We start from the raw sequence: 17,665 nt of genomic DNA, 5'->3' as shown, positions 1-17,665 counted from the left end.
GAAAGAGAAACCCGGGACAAATCCCAGCATCAAGTGTCAGAAAGTAGGCTGCACTGCATGGAAGTGACTGCAATATACGGAGATGTCCAGTATGTGAAGGGCAATAAGTCGAGGTTTTAAATCACCGATGGGAACCACTGAAGGTAAAACTTAACTTTTATTAATAAAAGATATTTAAAACTGCGTAATCGGATGTGTGTTTTTATTTTCTATGCACTCATACGGAGATATGTGAACTCCTGATATAGGATCAGTTGCGTGACTATATATTTATAGAGCTATCAACTCTATATATGTCCGCTACACACTTGTCGCCATCTGCCACATTGATCAATGGTGTATTGATTAGAATAAGCTCAGCGCTGAGTATAGAAGGCGACAGATGGTAATATTGTGTAACAACCAGAGTTGTTTAGTCTCTGTTGTTATTGACAACCATTTAGAGGAACCAGGTGATGTAATAGCCAACCGGGGCTATAAGTAAAGCAGATTGGTTTTACCTATAATCTGTGTACTCACTGGCTCTCAATATGAATGCCACACGATAATAATGAGAGGAATGTGTATTAATGATTATCATTCCTTTCTGATTAATACTGATCCTTATCACATAATCCCCAGATCCGAATTCACGATTCTGTTTAGATAAATCACTGGCCTACTTGTTCTATTGTGACCAGTTATTCAGGGTCTTGCTCAATAGGGAGACCATATTCATGCAATCGATAATCAGGCATGAAAGGTCACTCCTAATAGAAGGGGAAGACGAACTAGCTTGGATTTAACCCCTTGAGTGGCACGCCCGGAAATTTTCCGGGACGAGCTCCACTGCTCATAGCGACATAGCCCGGAAGATTTCCGGGCTATGTATCACTATGGGAGCGGCAGAGCACAATGCCACAAGCTGTGGCATTGTGCTCTGCCTGCACAGACCCACAGAGAACAAAGCAAGGACTTTGAAAAACCAGCAGAAGATATTGCCGATATGCCGGCAATCTCCTGCTTTGTTTACAGGTTGCCATAGAGACCATCGGCTTGTCAGAAGCAAGCCGATGGTCTCTGTGGCAGGGAGAGCTAGCGCTTGGCTGTCAGAGGACAGCTAGATACCTGCTCTTACAGCAGAGATCAGAGAAAACCTCCGATCTCTGCTGTGTTAACCCTTTACATGCGGCAGTCTATGTGACTGCAGCATGTAAAGGGCTGTCACCATCGGACCCCCCTGGAATGGGATGAGGGGGTCCTGATGGGTCCCTGTGGAAGTCCCCTAAAGGGCCAAAAAAAAAAAAAGTAAAAAATAATAAAAAAAAATAATAAAAACACTTGTCTCCCTTTACTTTGTAAAAAATCAAAAATACAATCATACATGTGGTATCTATGCGTCGTAGTGACCCAGAGAAGGAAGTTAATACATTATTTAACCCCTTAATGACATGGCCCTTTTTTTTTCTTTTTTCCCCATTTCTTTTTTTCCTCCCCCCTGTTTAAAAAATCACAACTTGTCCCGCAAAAAACAAGCCGTTATATGGCCATGTCAATGGAAAAATGAAAAAGTTATGGCTCTAGGAGAAGATGAACATTTAAATCCAAGCTCGTTCGTCTTCCCCTTCTATTAGGAGTGACCTTTCATGCCTGATTATCGATTGCATGAATATGGTCTCCCTATTGAGCAAGACCCTGAATAACTGGTCATAATAAAACAAGTAGCCCAGTGATTTATCTAAACAGAATCGTGAATTCGGATCTGGGGATTATGTGATAAGGATCAGTATTAATCAGAAAGGAATGATAATCATTAATACACATTCCTCTCATTATTATCGTGTGGCATTCATATTGAGAGCCAGTGAGTACACAGATTATAGGTAAAACCAATCTGCTTTACTTATAGCCCCGGTTGGCTATTACATCACCTGGTTCCTCTAAATGGTTGTCAATAACAACAGAGACTAAACAACTCTGGTTGTTACACAATATTACCATCTGTCGCCTTCTATACTCAGCGCTGAGCTTATTATAATCAATACACCATTGATCAATGTGGCAGATGGCGACAAGTGTGTAGCGGACATATATAGAGTTGATAGCTCTATAAATATATAGTCACGCAACTGATCCTATATCAGGAGTTCACATATCTCCGTATGAGTGCATAGAAAATAAAAACACACATCCGATTACGCAGTTTTAAATATCTTTTATTAATAAAAGTTCAGTTTTACCTTCAGTGGTTCCCATCGGTGATTTAATCCTTTGCAATCCAATTTTGGATTTACAGTTTCCTAGGTGGCTTTCTCTTTCTGCCATTATAAAATGGCGCCATCTGCTGGCTAGAGCAGTACTGCTGTATGGGGCATGCTGCAGAGGCCTCTGACAATAGAGCAGCCAGTCTCGGTGATAAATATAAAAGAAATAAGTCGAGGGGTTCACGGATGGAAAATTGTGTTTTTCTCAAAGTGGGCCTTTTTAAATAGTCTTGTATAAAAAAAAAGACAAAATTATTGTAGAAGTGATACCTTTATTGGCTAACCAGAAAAATGATATGTGCAAGCTTTCGAGGCTACTAGGCCTCTTTCGATATACCAGGCTAATGAAGAGGCTCAAGTAACCTTGAAAGTTTGCAAATATAATTTTTATGGTTAGCCAATAAAGGTATCACCTCTATAATCTATCTTTTTTTATAGAAGAGTATTTAAAGGGGTTGCCTGGTTATTGGACAACATGCCCCTTTTAGCACCCACTATGCTATAATAAGAAAAGAAGCAGTACTCACCTGCCTTCTGCTGCTGCGATCCAGTACAGCACTCCCACTGTGGTCCCAGTGTTGGTTTTGGCAGATGATGTCACCAGAAGATGATGTCACCACTGCTCATTTTCACGGTATCAGCACTCACATCCTGGGCACCAGGATATCAGGAGTTCCGAATGGTGACACTGCAGCGATCACCTGACTTTCAGTTGCATAATTTGCCACAACAAACACTGGGACCACAGCGAGGCTGCAGTACTGGGTCGCGGCAGCAGAGGACTGGTAAGTAATGCTCCTTTTCTTAGCACAGCGGGTGCTACGAGGAAGGGGGTGTTGTATGGTAATCAGACAACCCTTTTAACATTGCACACATTAGATGTGAAAATACTCCCGTCGGTTCAGGCCCAAATATTTGTGCTTTTATGAGTTTTGTTCAAACGGTAATGACTGTTTCTAATATTTGCAGGAACAGTTGTGGGCTCGATGAAGAAAGTGAATTAAATGGCAACTCGTCCCCTCGCTCACCAGTATCCTCTGAAACAAGAGCAGCATCTCCCCTCCAACATGGGCCGTCATCACTAACTGCAGCGAACACAAAAACTAATAGAAAGCCCTGCAGCACGGTGGTATGTATGCCTTTGTACTCTACAAAGAGTGTGTGTAATAAATGTTCTTATAACAAAATAAATAAATATTTACTCTCCTGATGATGGAACAGATCAGCTTAAGGCCAAATGCACACGGGCGGATATTCCGCGGCGGGATTTCTCGTAGAATTTCCGTCCGTGCCCGCTGCCATAGGATTGCATTAGATAATGCAATCCTATGCAGACAGCCGCAATTTGACCGCATGAAAACACGCGCGGTAAACCAATTGCGCCATGTCCTATTTCCGTTTGTGAGCCTCGCAGAGGCCCGCGCAGAAACGTCACTGGTGACGCGTCGGCTCTGCCCTGCGCATGTGCCAGCTGGGCGGCAGCTGGCAGATAGCAGAGCGGAGGAGCCGCAGTGGTCACTGCATGGGCACGGCTCGCATCCCACTGCAAGAATTCTCGCAGGAGGCCTAAGTATAGGTGGTTTTACCCAGTCGGAGAGCAAGAAAGGGAAATCCCCACGGCCAAACGGCTCCGTCTCAGGATGGAATCGAACAGTGCTGAAGGGACACCATTAACTGTAATGGGGTCCGTTTGGTTTCTGCTCAGCTGCCTGGCTTTTGAACTTTGCATACGGTCCTATTTCCTCCAGTATTTTGAACCAGATCTGAGACGGAACCTCCGATCAGACGTTCCAATGCAGATGTGAAATTGGCCTAAGAGCACATGGTCATGTCTTGACATTCTGTAGATCAGTGTGCCTCCAAAGATTAGTTTTAAAGGGAATGGGACTGATGTTTTTAAACGTTTATGCCCCTTGAAGACAGCCTCATTTTACGAGCGTCGCTCTGATACTAATGCCTCCTATCTTATTATGTTGGCACCCAACATTGGAAGTGGATGTTGGCAGTATGGCATCAAAGTTTAAACCTTTCTGCCAATGTCTGATAAATTTGGTTGTGGATGTCAGCAGGGGGACAGTCTGACATGAAAGTGCATACAAAGCAAAGTTGTCCATATTAGAGCTGGTTTGGTGCTGCAGGCACAGCCCCCACTGAATTCAATGGGAGCTGTGCCTGCAGTACTATACTGGGCCACTGCAATGTTGAGCTGTCCGCTTCTAGTTCTGTCTGCACTGACATTGGGCCTTGCGCTCAACGGGTATCCTGAGTCCCCTAGGAAACCCTGAATCCCAAATTGGATTGCAAAGGGTTAATTCCAAATTAAAAAGATCTGTAGTATGGAAGGAGGCTATAGGCTACAGAGCTGATATCCTCTGCATTCAGGAGACACACTTTTCCTCACTCACTACCCCTAAATTTTGCCACAAAAAATATCCAAAGGTATCCAAGCCCTGTCTGATACATTCCGCTGCTTAAACTCCTCTTCTAGAAAATATGTGTTTTTCTTCACCCAGCACAAATCTTCTTCTGGAATAGACATCGTTTTGGTTATTAGAGGGGATGGATGATTCCGTCAATTTACTCTTTCTTCAGTTGGCGCCTCTACTCGGTCTGATTATTCCCCTATTACACTAACTGTGTCCTTAGACACTCCACTTAATAATGTCAAGTCCTGGAGAAAGAATATACGGCTTATGAAAATTCTTCACTATAACAATCTGATAATCAAGAGACTCGAAGAATATTTTCTATTTTAATGACCTAACGGGAACGGACTCTTCGATCCGTAATGCTCATAAAGCGTTCATACGTGGCATCTTGATCAAAATTGGCTCCCAACATAAGAGAAGAAAACAAGACCTTCTTGTGCAAATTAATAAGGTTGAATTCGCCTTACCAACTTTTCCCTCTAATTCTTGCCACAATCAACGTCTTAGGCTACGTGATGGGCGTAGAAAGTTGCTTTTAGAAGATTACGAAAAAGGCTTAAAATTAGAGATGAGCGAGTATACTTGCTAAGGCACATTACTCGAGCGAGTAGTGTCTTAGCCGAGTATCTCCCCGCTCATCTCTAAAGATTCGGGGGCCGGCGGGGAAGAGCGGGGAGGAACGGAGGGGAGGAGGAACGGAGGGGAGATCTCTCTCTCCCCCACTCCCCGCCGCAACTCACCTGTCACCCGCGCTGGCCCCCAAATCTTTAGAGACGAGCGGGGAGACACTCGGCTAAGGCACTACTCGTTTGAGTAATGTGCCTTAGCGAGTATACTCACTCATCTCTAATTAAAATTCAATCGGGCCTCGTTCTATTCCTCTTGATAATAAACCCTCAAAATTAATGGCTACTAAAGTCAAACACAGACAACCCAAGGCAAAAATCCCATATCGTTATAAATCTGGAAGCTCGGGTACTGAGATCACTCACCCCCAGCATAATGTGGATGGATTCAGTGACTTCTACTCTAAATTATACAACCTGACAGATGGCCTATCCACTCCTCCACCCATGTGTTGTTTAATAAATAAGCTCGCAACGCTTACCTATTCACGAGTAATGTACTATTGATACTTCGGTATCCCCTCCCATCTTTGAGAGAAGCCTATAATTCTCTCTACAACTTTAGCCAAATCTCCGGTTATAATGTTATCAGCACATCGTTAATTCTTGGTATCAATATTTCATAAGAGCTTAAGAAGTCCATCTAGCTTGGATTCCCCTTCCATTGGCAACAAGATAACATTCCATATTTGGGGATTAAACTTTGCTCCCCTTTAGGTAATCTCATTTCTGTAAACTTCCTGCTCCTTTTGTCTTCTGTTCAGATAGAATTAAATCCTCTCTGGAGCCACGGAATCTCCTGGCTGGGTCGTGTTGTACTTTACAAGATGCTAATTCCTCCCCAAACTCTATATTACTTTCACACAATCGCTGTGCCAATTCTTCACTCCGTAATAAGAAAATTCCAAACACAGCTCTCACATTTTATATGGAATAGTAAAAAACCCAGGGCTGCTCTGTCTATTCTTTACCGGCACCAAGGAGGATTGGAGCACCAAATCTACACTCCTACTATTACTCTACAGTTCTTAACTAGGGATAAGCGAGTATACTCGCTAAGGCACTACTCGCTCGAGTAATGTGCTTTATCCGAGTATCGCTGTGCTCGTCCCTGAAGATTCAGGGATCGCCGCGGAGCGGGGAGCCAACTCACCTGTCAGCTGCGGCGGCTCCCGAATCTTCAGGCACGAGCACAGCGATACTCGGATAAAGCACATTACTCGAGCGAGTAGTGCTTTAGCGAGTATACTCACCCATCCCTATTCTTAACCAACTAAAAGATGCACGTTCTTCAGACTCCAGTTGGTCTTCTATAGAATTATACTTTTAATTGTGTAAGGGTTCATACTCTTCCTTTACTATATAATACACACACACAGTGCAAATAAATGTGGTGTTTACATAATTGTATTGACCCGAAGAATACAATTGGTATATTAATCAAGTGAGTGCAATTTTAAAAAAATGTCGCTGTTTTCATCTGTTTCACAGAAAAAGCAATAAAGAAAAGATCAAAATATCACACTTACCCATAATCGTACCAATTACGAATTATCCCGCAAAAATCAATACAAAATTTATCTGTATAAATTTGGTATTGCCATAATTACATTGACCCACAAAATAAAAGTAACTTCATTCATACCATATATATGGCCGCCTGCAGACGGGCGGGTCAGATCTGGCGGCGAGAATTCTCGCCGCGGGACCCAACCCGAGCGCCTGCAGGGACCAGCGCGTACCCGCCCGCCGACTCCGGCTGCTTGATGTGCCAGCTTGCCGGGCAGCCGGCGCATGCGCAGACAGGAGCCGGCGGCGGGTGAGTGACATTTCTGTTCGGGGCTTCGCGCGGCCAAATCGCGGCCGTCTGCATAGGATTGCGTTTGTTAACGCAATCCTATACAGGCTTCCAGCAGCGGAAATTCTGCGGGAAATCCCGCCGCGGAATTTCCGTGTGTGTGTGTGTGTGTGTGTGTGTGTGTGTGTGTGTGTGTGTGTGTGTGTGTGTGTGTGTGTGTGTATAGGTGTATATACGTATGTGTATATATATATACACTACCGTTCAAAAGTTTGGGGTCACATTGAAATGTCCTTATTTTTGAAGGAAAAGCACTGTACTTTTCAATGAAGATAACTTTAAACTAGTCCTAACTTTAAACAAATGCACTCTATACATTGCTAATGTGGTAAATGACTATTCTAGCTGCAAATGCCTGCTTTTTTGTGCAAAATCTACAAAGGTGAATAGAGGCCCATTTCCAGCAACTATCACTCCAGTGTTCTAATGGTACAATGTGTTTGCTCATTGGCTCAGAAGGCTAATTGATGATTAGAAAACCCTTGTGCAATCATGTTCACACATCTGAAAACAGTCTAGCTCGTTACAGAAGCTACAAAACTGACCTTCCTGTGAGCAGATTGAGTTTCTGGAGCATCACATTTGTGGGGTCAATTAAACGCTCAAAATGGCCAGAAAAAGAGAACTTTCATCTGAAACTCGACAGTCTATTCTTGTTCTTAGAAATGTAGGCTATTCCATGCGAGAAATTGCTAAGAATTTGAAGATTTCCTACAACGGTGTGTACTACTCCCTTCAGAGGACAGCACAAACAGGCTCTAACCAGAGTAGAAAAAGAAGTGGGAGGCCGCGTTGCACAACTAAGCAAGAAGATAAGCACATTAGAGTCTCTAGTTTGAGAAACAGACGCCTCACAGGTACCCAACTGGCATCTTCATTAAATAGTACCCGCAAAACACCAGTGTCAACATCTACAGTGAAGATGCGGGATTTTGGGCTTCAGGGCAGAGTGGCAAAGAAAAAGCCATATCTGAGACTGGCCAATAAAAGAAAAAGATTAAGATGGGCAAAAGAACACAGACATTGGACAGAGGAAGACTGGAAAAAAGTGTTGTGGACGGATGAATCCAAGTTTGAGGTGTTTGGATCACAAAGAAGAACGTTTGTGAGACGCAGAACAAATGAAAAGATGCTGGAAGAATGCCTGACGCCATCTGTTAAGCATGGTGGAGGTAATGTGATGGTCTGGGGTTGCTTTGGTGCTGGTAAGGTGGGAGATTTGTACAGGGTAAAAGGGATTCTGAATAAGGAAGGCTATCACTCCATTTTGCAACGCCATGCCATACCCAGTGGACAGCGCTTGATTGGAACCAATTTCATCCTACAACAGGACAATGACCCTAAACACACCTCCAAATTGTGCAAGAACTATTTACAGCAGAAGCAGGCAGCTGGTATTCTATCGGTAATGGAGTGGCCAGCGCAGTCACCAGATCTGAACCCCATTGAGCTGTTGTGGGAGCAGCTTGACCGTATGGTACGCCAGAAGTGCCCATCCAACCAATCCAACTTGTGGGAGATGCTTCTAGAAGCGTGGGGGGGAATTTCACAAGCTTACCTCAACAAATTAACAGCTAGAATGTCAAAGGTGTGCAATGCTGTAATTGCTGCAAAAGGAGGATTCTTTGACGAAAGCAAAGTTTGATGTTAAAAAAAATGTTATTTCAAATACAAATCATTATTTCTAACCTTGTCAATGTCTTGACTCTATTTTCTATTCATTTCACAACGCATGGTGGTGAATAAGTGTGACTTTTCATGGAAAACACAAAATTGTTTGGGTGACCCCAAACTTTTGAACGGTAGTGTATATGTGTATATTATGTGTGTGTATGTATGTGTGTGTGTGTATATATGTATATGTGTGTGTGTATGTGTGTGTGTGTGTGTGTGTGTGTGTGTGTGTGTGTGTGTGTGTGTGTGTGTGTGTATATATATATATATATATATTTTTGTGTGTGTGTGTGTGTGTATATATGTGTGTGTGTATATGTGTATATATATATATATATAGTGGCAAGATAGTACACAGAATGGTTTTCAGGGAGCTGTAAACAGGCCTTCTGTGTACTGGAAGGTGGGCTAATCAGCAGGGACAGCTGTGCGTGTATGTCTGGAGGAGCTAAAATCTCCAGATACATTTAGGCCAAAGCTGGAAGTCGGGGCAGAGCTGCTGCTGAAAGCTGTTTTGCAGGAAATGTCTAATGCAAAAATTTATGCTGGAAATGAAACAAAACCTATGATGTACTTAAGGCCTCCTGTCCATGGGCGATTCTTTATTGCCTTATCCATGATGATTATCCGCACGCGGGTAATGCATGAAATGCTTTCCATAGGACAACTATGGAAAGCGCAACCCGATGTACACAAGCGAAAATCCACAGCGATTTTCCCCTCGCGTATAAATAGCGTGACGTGCAGCGATTTTCCGAGGTTAAACTATCATAATGATAGGTTCATCGCAGAAAATCACGGTGACTTTAGTGTTCTCCTGCGGCGGAAATCCGCTTGCCCGTGGACAGGCGGCCTAATGTGTTTGCTTTGCAGGAGAGTGCAGTGAAAGCTACAGTGTGAGAACTATTGTTTAATGACAACAGGTGTGAAGATTGCTTTGTTAAAAATGTGTTACATGAATTTTTTTCTAATGGTACTGACATAGAAGTCTCTGGTGATAAGGTGTATGAAATGTCTACATTTTGTGAAAATTTGCCACCATCTGAACAGGTGAACTCAGAATGTGAACAAGCAGTTACTGAAAGCAAAGCCAAAGCTCAGGTGGGAATTGGCTCAACTAGTGGTAGAGTGTAAAAATAATGGAAAGACTGCCTGTTGTACTAAGAGTAAACTAGAGCAAAGTATTGCCAGTATAGTGTCCTGTAAAGCTAAGGTAGTTGCTAGTAGCAACCAAATGTCTGCAGGGAATACAGTTAAAAATAAAAGGCTACTGGCAGAAGAAGAAACAGAAAGGATCCTGAATGATTCTGTGGCTGTCTTCACTGAAGTTGCACGGTTGAATACAAAATCCACTATCTGTCTTCTAAAAACATTCTGATTGAAGGCTGTACAGTTTCCGATGTCGGAAGACGTCCAGCAGGGTATTCTTACTGTATATTACTGGCCACTCTGTTGTCAGGGGCCTCTCCAGCATGTCCATTACCACCGTACTAGCTCTAGCCAGCAGGTGGAACCATTGTATAATGGCAGAAAGAGAAAACCCCCTAGGAAACCCTAAATCCAAAATTGGATTGCAAAGGGTTAAAGGGGTTGTCCCGCGGCAGCAAGTGGGTCTATACACTTCTGTATGGCCATATTAATGCACTTTGTAATGTACATTGTGCATTAATTATGAGCCATACAGAAGTTATCAAAAGTTTTATACTTACCTGCTCCGTTGCTGGCGTCCTCGTCTCCATGGTGCCGACTAATTTTCGGCCTCCGATGGCCAAATTAGCCGCGCTTGCGCAGTCCGGGTCTTCTGCTGTCTTCAATGGGGCCGCTCGTGCAGAATGCCGGCTCCGTGTAGCTCCGCCCCGTCACGTGCCGATTCCAGCCAATCAGGAGGCTGGAATCGGCAATGGACCGCACAGAAGAGCTGCGGTCCACGGAGGGAGCAGACCCCGGGGGCCATCTTCAGCAGGTGAGTATGAAGACGCCGGACCGCCGGGATTCAGGTAAGCACTCTCCGGTTTGTTTTTTTTAACCCCTGCATCGGGGTTGTCTCGCGCCGAACGCGGGGGGGGGGGGGGGGTTAAAAAAAAACTAAAACCCGTTTCGGCGCGGGACAACCCCTTTAAAGGAGAATGAGCGCCTCAGAAGATTAGCCAAAAATGAAGCTGATCGCAGAATATATCTATAAGCGCAAGTTGCGCAGTGTGAACAGGACTTTAGGGAAATGCAAAAGAGTTAAGCGCTCAAGAGTTAAGAGATGACCTGTTGCAAATCAGAAGGAGAGTCTACAGATTTGCATATTCAAATTACAGAGTTGGAAATACAGTTGCCTAAGTAAAATAGTGAACTGAAGTCTCAGATAAAGTGAACTCAAGGAAAACATGGCAATGGAGAAAGCTGCTTGCAGCCAAGCGGAGAAGCAATCAAAGGTTTTGGAAGATATACTGGACTTCAAGGAAGCCCAGGAAGCACTCCATGAGCAAGTGGTGACCCAGCTACAGATAAGCTTGGATGAGAAAGCTAAAGTATATGAAACCCAGATGCAGAAGCTGACTGAATAGCTAGAGCAAACTGTAAAAGTCACTGAAGGTGACAGAGTACAGTCAGAGCTGTCTGAGCAGGTGAACGGACTGCAGGTAGAATTGGAAGCTCAGAGTGAAGAGTCTCAGAAGCTGGTGCCAGAGGGCTTGGCCTTAGTGCACACCTGAAGAGAATGGAAGATGAGAGAAATGTGTTCCTCAAGCAGATAGAGGAAGATGCAGAAACTAAGGGACACCTGTCGAAGCTGATTTCAACACTTCAGGCTCAGGTGTCAGATATAGAAAAGAAAATGGAGAAGAGTACAGCATGCTTGGATTCTATTAAAGAGCAGAAGAGAGAAATTCAAGGAGATTTAGAAGCTACAAATCAACAATATGAAGAAAAAGCAGCTGCCGATCATGAAAATTTAAAACAAGTCTACAGCAGAAATTGGAAGATGTTGCTGTGGAGCTGTGTCACCAAAATCAGATTGTGTCCAAAGTGGAGAAGAAACAGAAGACGTGTGAACAGGTGCCTACTGAAAAGAAAATCAAATCTGCGAGACATGCCATTGAACGTGACCGTGCTGAGGAAAGGGCTTGTAAGAAAGAGACTGAAGCACTAACCTTGACACACACCCTGAAAGTGGTATCAGTGGAAAAGGCAGTATTTCAAAGGTCCGTCAAAAAGTTATGCGCAAAGATGAAACAGTGGGAATCGAATTGTCGTGTTTTTGAAAGGAAGGTTCAGACACTAGAGAGGTCTAGGACCCAGCTCAGACATCAAATAAAAAGATCTTGTTGAAGAATCTTAAAAAGGAGATACAAGTAGTAAAGTAGAAGGTCACCTGGGCACTACAGGTGAACAGTTTGTGAAAACCGGAAAAAGCCTTGAGAGAAGAAATTGCTTCTGTAAACAATGGTAAGGACCTTAAGAAGATGAGGGCTGAGCAACAGATAGAGGGTGAGCAGTACTATGAAGTACAAGAGACCAAAGAGAAGGAAGAAGGTGAGGCTGCTGAAGCAGAGAAGTTCACTAAAGAAGCAGAGACTGAAAAAGAGGACTTAAAAGTTGCAGAGAGTAGCAAAACAGAGTCAGTAGAGGCAGACTCTACACAAGGAACTGTAGAGAAACAACTGGAGAACCAACAGTGGTTCAGTAATGAGAAAAATGAGTTACAACAAGAGATGCAAGGTCCAGAGGTGGCAGCTAAGATAGTGCCAGTTATAAGACCGTAAGAAAACTGCAGTGATAGCCTGACACACAGAGATCCCCGAGTCTGGAGTTTTGACCCTGGAGGAGCGAAAGCTGTGATTTAGGCCTACGGCCTTTATCAGAGGGGGAATATGTGGCAAGGCAGTACACAGAATAGCCTTCGAGGGCCTGTAAATGGGCATTCTGTGTACTCGAAGGTGTGCTAATCAGCAGGGACAGCTTTGTAGGTGTGTCTGGAGGAGCTAAAATATCTAGACACATTCAGTCCAAAGCTGGAAGCTGGGCCAGAACTGCTGCTGAAAGCTAGAGAGAGAGGCTGCAGAGGCAGCATCAGGAACTAGGTGCCTGTGGTCTGGGGCGTCACATGAGGAAGACACCCTCTAGACACCACGGTTGGGGAATAGTGATGGAGACCCTGTGGGTTGTGAACCCTGCAACTGTTGTATGTTCCACAAAATGCTTGCTGTTTATGAAGTAAAAGCTGGCAGGTTCCAAAATTTCAATTAATCTGGGTCTCCTGAGATTTTTTGCATGTGGTGCCAGCCCTCCTGTCTGAAGAAGATGGCGATCCATGAGAGCGAGTAACCCCCAGGTTGCCACAATTGTGTGGGGTTTTTTGTTATTACTTTAAAACAATAAAAGTCGCTTGTATAAAAAAATAAAAAAATAAATAATATTAATAATGGTATTGCATCGCCACCTTCCATGACCTATAACAACTATTTTTTCCGCCAAATGAGCTGTAGTTTCCTTTCGTACCATTTAGGAGTACGTGTGATTTTTTTCGTTCACTTTTTATCGCATTTTTGGCAGACTGATGAAAAATATCAATCCCCGCATTGTTTAATTGTTTTTTTATGCAGTTTACCATGTGGGATAACAATGTTTTTATAGTACGGGTTATTTCAAACGCAGCGATATGTAATGTTTTTTTTTCCTATGATAAAGGGGGTTTGTGGAGGTTTTTTTCTTACTTTTTTTTAATAAACTTTATTGAACTTTTTTTTTAAAACATTTTTTTGTCATCCCTCCTGAACTCTTTACCTGCCATCCCTACCTTAAGATGCACTTGTTTGATCGCTAGTACGCTATACTGCACTACTTATGTGGTGCAGTATAGTGTATCTTTGACTGATCAGCAATCGGACCCTGCCAGAGGTGGGATCTTGTGGGCTGGCATGCATGGCATATCTAGAACCTTAATAAGGTCTCTGGCTGCCATGGGAATCCATCATTAGTGCGCCATCGCATGGCCGGGGGGGGGGGGGGCAGTCGATGACTGGAGGAGCCCTCATCCCGTCACCTGCTTACATGCTGTGATTGCTACTGATCGCAGCTTGTGAGGGGTTAAATTGTCAGGAACATAAGTTTTTCCAATTCCAGACGTTAGTACAGGTTCGCCAGCTGTCATCTGACATCCGGGACCCGGCTTTTTCCTGTATGGCATATCCATGCTGACCTTAGGTTAGGCCAACGTCAAAGCATGTCAGCCTTGCCTAAGGCCCCTTACTGACTGCTGTAAAAACCTGTATGGCTGGTTACTAAGTGGTTAAAGGGGTTGTCCCGAGAAAGCAAGTGGGGGTAAGCACTTCTGTATGGCCATATTAATGTACTTTGTAATATACATCGTGTATTAAATATGAGCCATACAGAAGTTATTCACTTACCTGCTCCGTTGCTGGCATCCCCGTATCCATGGTGCCGTCTAATTTCACCGTCTAATCTCCCGATTAGACGGGCTTGCGCAGAAGGGTCTTCTCCCTTCTCTTGGGTCTCGGCACGAGCGGCGTTCTGGCTCCGCCCCCTTCTACGCATCATTGCGTAGCTCCGCCCCGTCACGTGTGCCGATTCCAGCCAATCAGGAGGCTGGAATCGGCAATGGACCGCACAGAGCCCACGGTGCACCATGGGAGAAGACCCGCGGTGCATCGTAGGTGAAGATCCCGGCGGCCATCTTGGTAAGGTAAGTAAGAAGTCGCCGCAGAGCGGGGATTTGGGTAAGTACTAAACTTTTTTTTTTTTTTTTAACCCATCCCTTGTGTTTGTCTCGCGCCGAACGGGGGGCCTATTGAAAGAAAAAAAAAAGCCGTTTCGGCGCGGGACAACCCCTTTAAAGCGGTTGTTCGTTTACTGGGCAAAATTCACACTGTAGCGCCCTCTGTGCTAAAATAACAAAAGGAGCTTAACTTATTCATCCTCTGCAGTCGCGATCCCCTGCCGCAGTCCTGCCATTGTGCTGGTGTTGGAAGTCACCTGACGACTGCCAGCCAGAAGTTTAAGCGTTGCCACCTGTTCTCCAGGTATCAACACTCACATCCATGGTGCCATGATGCTAGGAGTTGAGAACAGTGACACTGCAGGCTCTGATTGGCTGCAGCTGTTGGGTAACTTCCAGTCACATGATCTTCCCCAACGAACACTGGGAGAACGTGGCGGGGCTGCAGATCGGGATCACGGTGGTGGAAGATGAGTAAGCACTGTTTCACAGTGAGCACTTGATCTTGCACATCACTTGAGGCACCTCGTCATGTAACTTGACTTGAGCTCCCTGATGCAATCTAAACCCAGAGCTTTCCAATTCTATTTCCAGCAGTGCTCCCCCCCTCCCTTTAGTAACTGCTTCCCCCCCCCCCCCCCTTCGAAAAGGCAAATAAGGGTACCCTTCCCCAATATCCCCAGTAGTCCCAGAGAGTTTGATCAGCACGGCCAATTTTCTAGCCACCATGATGACATTCTCTCCAGCCATGCCGTAATATAAGCGAAAGTTGGAACATCAGTCATGGAGCTTTGGCTGGAAATGAATTCCTGCTGGCCGGTAAGGGGTTACACGCTATCATCTTACTTCTTGGCTGACTATTATATTCTGTAACTCTTCACCAATATATGCACAATGCAGAAAGTTTCAGCCACTTGCCAGCAGACTGATAGCGAATCTCAAGTGCTTGAGCTGCAAGCCAGAGCCGCTGCTGAGAATTGATATCGCATTACTAGTTATTAACTGGACAATGCTGATGCTGGCACCCTCATGCGCTACATATCAGCGTTATGGCTTCTGCATGTCGTCTTGCAAATGACTTACTGCCTGCTATCTATAGTATTTGGGATTACTTTTCGCAATTATTGTGATTGCATCTTAGCCTCTGCCTTTCTCTTCTGCCCATCATGTACTGACCCTCAGGAGGAATAACTTCATTTTCTGCTAGTCACGGCTTGTCTCTGACACTTCAAGCATCTCAGGGAGTGGATTGCTGCTAGTTATTTGGCAGCTGGAAGCTGGGGCTGATATACTGCACCCTTGGTGATACATTGATTAGATCAGACGAGTAGGAAAACTCTATAGTTCTGTAAATGAGAATATTGCCTTTTCCTCTGTGCTTATTAATGGCCTTTCATATTCTTTTTTGTGTAAGACATTCTCCACACACCATGAAACTGACACGGTGGGCCTGAATAGGTGTATTGGGGTAGACAGCAATTTTCATATTTTTATGTTGTCAAAGAAATCTAAGTTCTGAAACTTAAGATTTAAAAGTTATTTTTATTTAATCAACCTCCTTGATCTGCAGTTATGATTAAATCTTTTTAATGGGATTGTCCAGACTTTTACTATTGATGAGCTATCCTTATAGTTTATCAATAGTTTATCGGCGAAGCTTCGCTCCTCAGGATCCCCGATCGTCAGCTGATCATTGGGCCAGCTGCCTGTGCTGTCCGTATTGCGACAGCCCAATTTGGTACTGCAAGCACAGCTTCCATTGGGTTAAGCGGCATAGAGAAGTAATTAGTTGGGCACATGCTCATCTCCTCACTTCTTTTCAGTGAAAAAAATAAATAAAAACCCTATTATATGTCAATCGGAGAGCAAATATGCTCTCTGATTGATAAAGAGGGGTGATAACATGAATAAAAGTCCTCTGCTCTGCACACAGACTGGAATGACAGCTGCAAAGTCAGTAATCCTGACCCCAGTTCAAACGGCTGTAGCTCCAGTTCGATCAGTGATACAGAGAAACTTTTGGTCTCCTTTTAAAATGAAGGGGAGACTTGGCATTAACATGACACCAAAATCCTGTTTGTAGCAAAGATAAAACTGGAGCTACAGCCTTTTGAAGCAGAATGAGCTCTGTTCATTCAAAACTGTAATGTCCTTTTGCTGTTTAACGAACAGCTATATAACGAAGAACTCGGAGCAATCTGTGTGTGTGTGGGGGGGGGGGGGGTTAAGATCTTCTGCATTCTTTTTTTTTTTTTTGTCTGTCCACACATTTCTAAGCACATCTATATATCTTTATTGTTGCTGACAAACAGATCCTGTGTGTAGTCCGATCCTGTGATCGTGTCTGATTTCAGTCAGTCTGTCCCTTCTACTAGGTTTGCAAGAAAAGGGGGGCAGAAATCGGGGAACACCGGAGACCTTTTATACTTACAATAGACTGATATCATTAAGTACATATAAGATAGTAAAGACTTATTGATCGACTATCTTTCCATAATGCTATCAGTGTGTGATTTGTGGTTGTCCAACCATAGGAACGTCAAACAATCAGCAGAATGTGGTAACCGACACGGGTGTCCATATAGAGTAGCTGCATCTGGAAATGCACCTCTGTCCTACAAGTGCTTTTAGTCGGAACGATCCTTCCAAAAATCAAAGAAAGGTTCAAATAAAGGAAAGGGAACCAAAACGTTCAGTTTAAATACGACCCAACGATTGAAAGTCGAGCGAGAACTGTTTGCTTCTCGTTCATCGTTCGGTTTCAGTTGACATAAAAATCCTCGTTCACTCGTTCATTTCTTGTTGCAGAATGTGAAACACCGAACGAGATGGTCACGATACTCAAAATGCGAAAGAGCTAGTGATGACGTCACAAGTTCTTTCGCTATGGCAAACTGGAATCGTGCAGTTCTCGTTGTGTGTAAAAGGGCCATAAAACACCACTGTATCTGGTACTATAACAAATCGAAAAATTGGGCAGAGATGTGAACAAAGACCATGCAAGATAAGGGGCTGCTGGCCAACCAGAGGTCAAGACCATGTGGAATGCTGGAGTGAGAGGTGGTAGAGAGAAACGGAGGCCCTGGCATCACCCATTAGCAATTGGTTGG

At 44.0% G+C, this 17,665-nt stretch overlaps 1 protein-coding gene across 1 annotated transcript in view; it reads left to right on the top strand.

The window, feature by feature from the left end:
• Nucleotides 1-17,665, top strand: part of APLF (aprataxin and PNKP like factor) — a 172,804-nt gene that overhangs the window by 51,875 nt on the left and 103,264 nt on the right. Inside the window, exon 4 of the mRNA XM_066594839.1 lies at nt 3,213-3,372. Coding sequence (XP_066450936.1) covers nt 3,213-3,372 — 160 coding nt within the window. The remainder of the gene's footprint in view (nt 1-3,212; nt 3,373-17,665) is intronic.

The sequence above is a fragment of the Eleutherodactylus coqui genome, chromosome 3, assembly GCF_035609145.1.
Source record: "Eleutherodactylus coqui strain aEleCoq1 chromosome 3, aEleCoq1.hap1, whole genome shotgun sequence".
NCBI classification, from domain to species: Eukaryota; Metazoa; Chordata; class Amphibia; order Anura; family Eleutherodactylidae; genus Eleutherodactylus; species Eleutherodactylus coqui.
This window is presented reverse-complemented; position numbering and strand designations above follow the sequence as displayed.